At 59.3% G+C, this 616-nt stretch overlaps 1 protein-coding gene across 1 annotated transcript in view; it reads left to right on the top strand.

Moving 5' to 3' along the window:
• The first annotated feature begins 25 nt into the window (after nucleotides 1-25).
• Nucleotides 26-616, top strand: part of LOC107104308 (importin-8-like) — a 17,444-nt gene continuing 16,853 nt past the window's right edge. The window contains exon 1 of the mRNA XM_015404293.1: nucleotides 26-399. Coding sequence (XP_015259779.1) covers nucleotides 316-399 — 84 coding nt within the window. The 5' untranslated portion in view covers nucleotides 26-315. The remainder of the gene's footprint in view (nucleotides 400-616) is intronic.

The following is a 616-nucleotide window of genomic DNA, read 5'->3' as shown; positions in this document are numbered from 1 at the left end:
TAATAGAAAAGAAGAAGAAGATGAAGCAGCAGCAGAAGAAGAAGAACCGCTCCGGTTTGTTTACTTTGCGGCGGTGACCATCCCGCTGACCCGGTTCTATCATCCTGCTGACCCGGTTCTATCATCCCGCTGAATCGGTTCTCCTCCAGGACCAGTGGTTCGGGTCCATCCCCCGGTCTGACAGTGAATGGATGGCCGCAAGCCGCTGGTTCTGCCCCGGAAGTTAGTTTCTCTGTTTTCTGCAGAGCAGTTAGCTTAGCTAACGCTGAGCTAGCGCTACGGTAGAACCCTGCAGGGCCACCGAACGCAGCCGCTATGGACCCGAACCGGATCATCCAGGCTCTAAAGGGAACCATCGACCCCAACCTGCGGCTGGCGGCGGAGAATGAGCTCAATCAGGTGGGAAAGCTAAGAGGAAGCAGCCGCTGCTGGGCCTGAGAGACCCGGACTATGCAGACCCGAACCGGACCACGTAGACCCGAACCGGACCACGTAGACCCGAACCGGACCACGTTGACCCGAACCGGACCACGCTGACCTGAACCGGACCACGCTGACCCGAACCGGACCATGCTGACCCGAACCGGACCACGTAGACCCGAACCGGACCACGCTG

Source organism: Cyprinodon variegatus, unplaced genomic scaffold, assembly GCF_000732505.1.
Source record: "Cyprinodon variegatus isolate N-32 unplaced genomic scaffold, C_variegatus-1.0 Scaffold1684, whole genome shotgun sequence".
NCBI lineage: Eukaryota > Metazoa > Chordata > Actinopteri > Cyprinodontiformes > Cyprinodontidae > Cyprinodon > Cyprinodon variegatus.
Note: the sequence above shows the minus strand (reverse complement) of the source record. Positions and strands in the feature narration are given on the sequence as shown.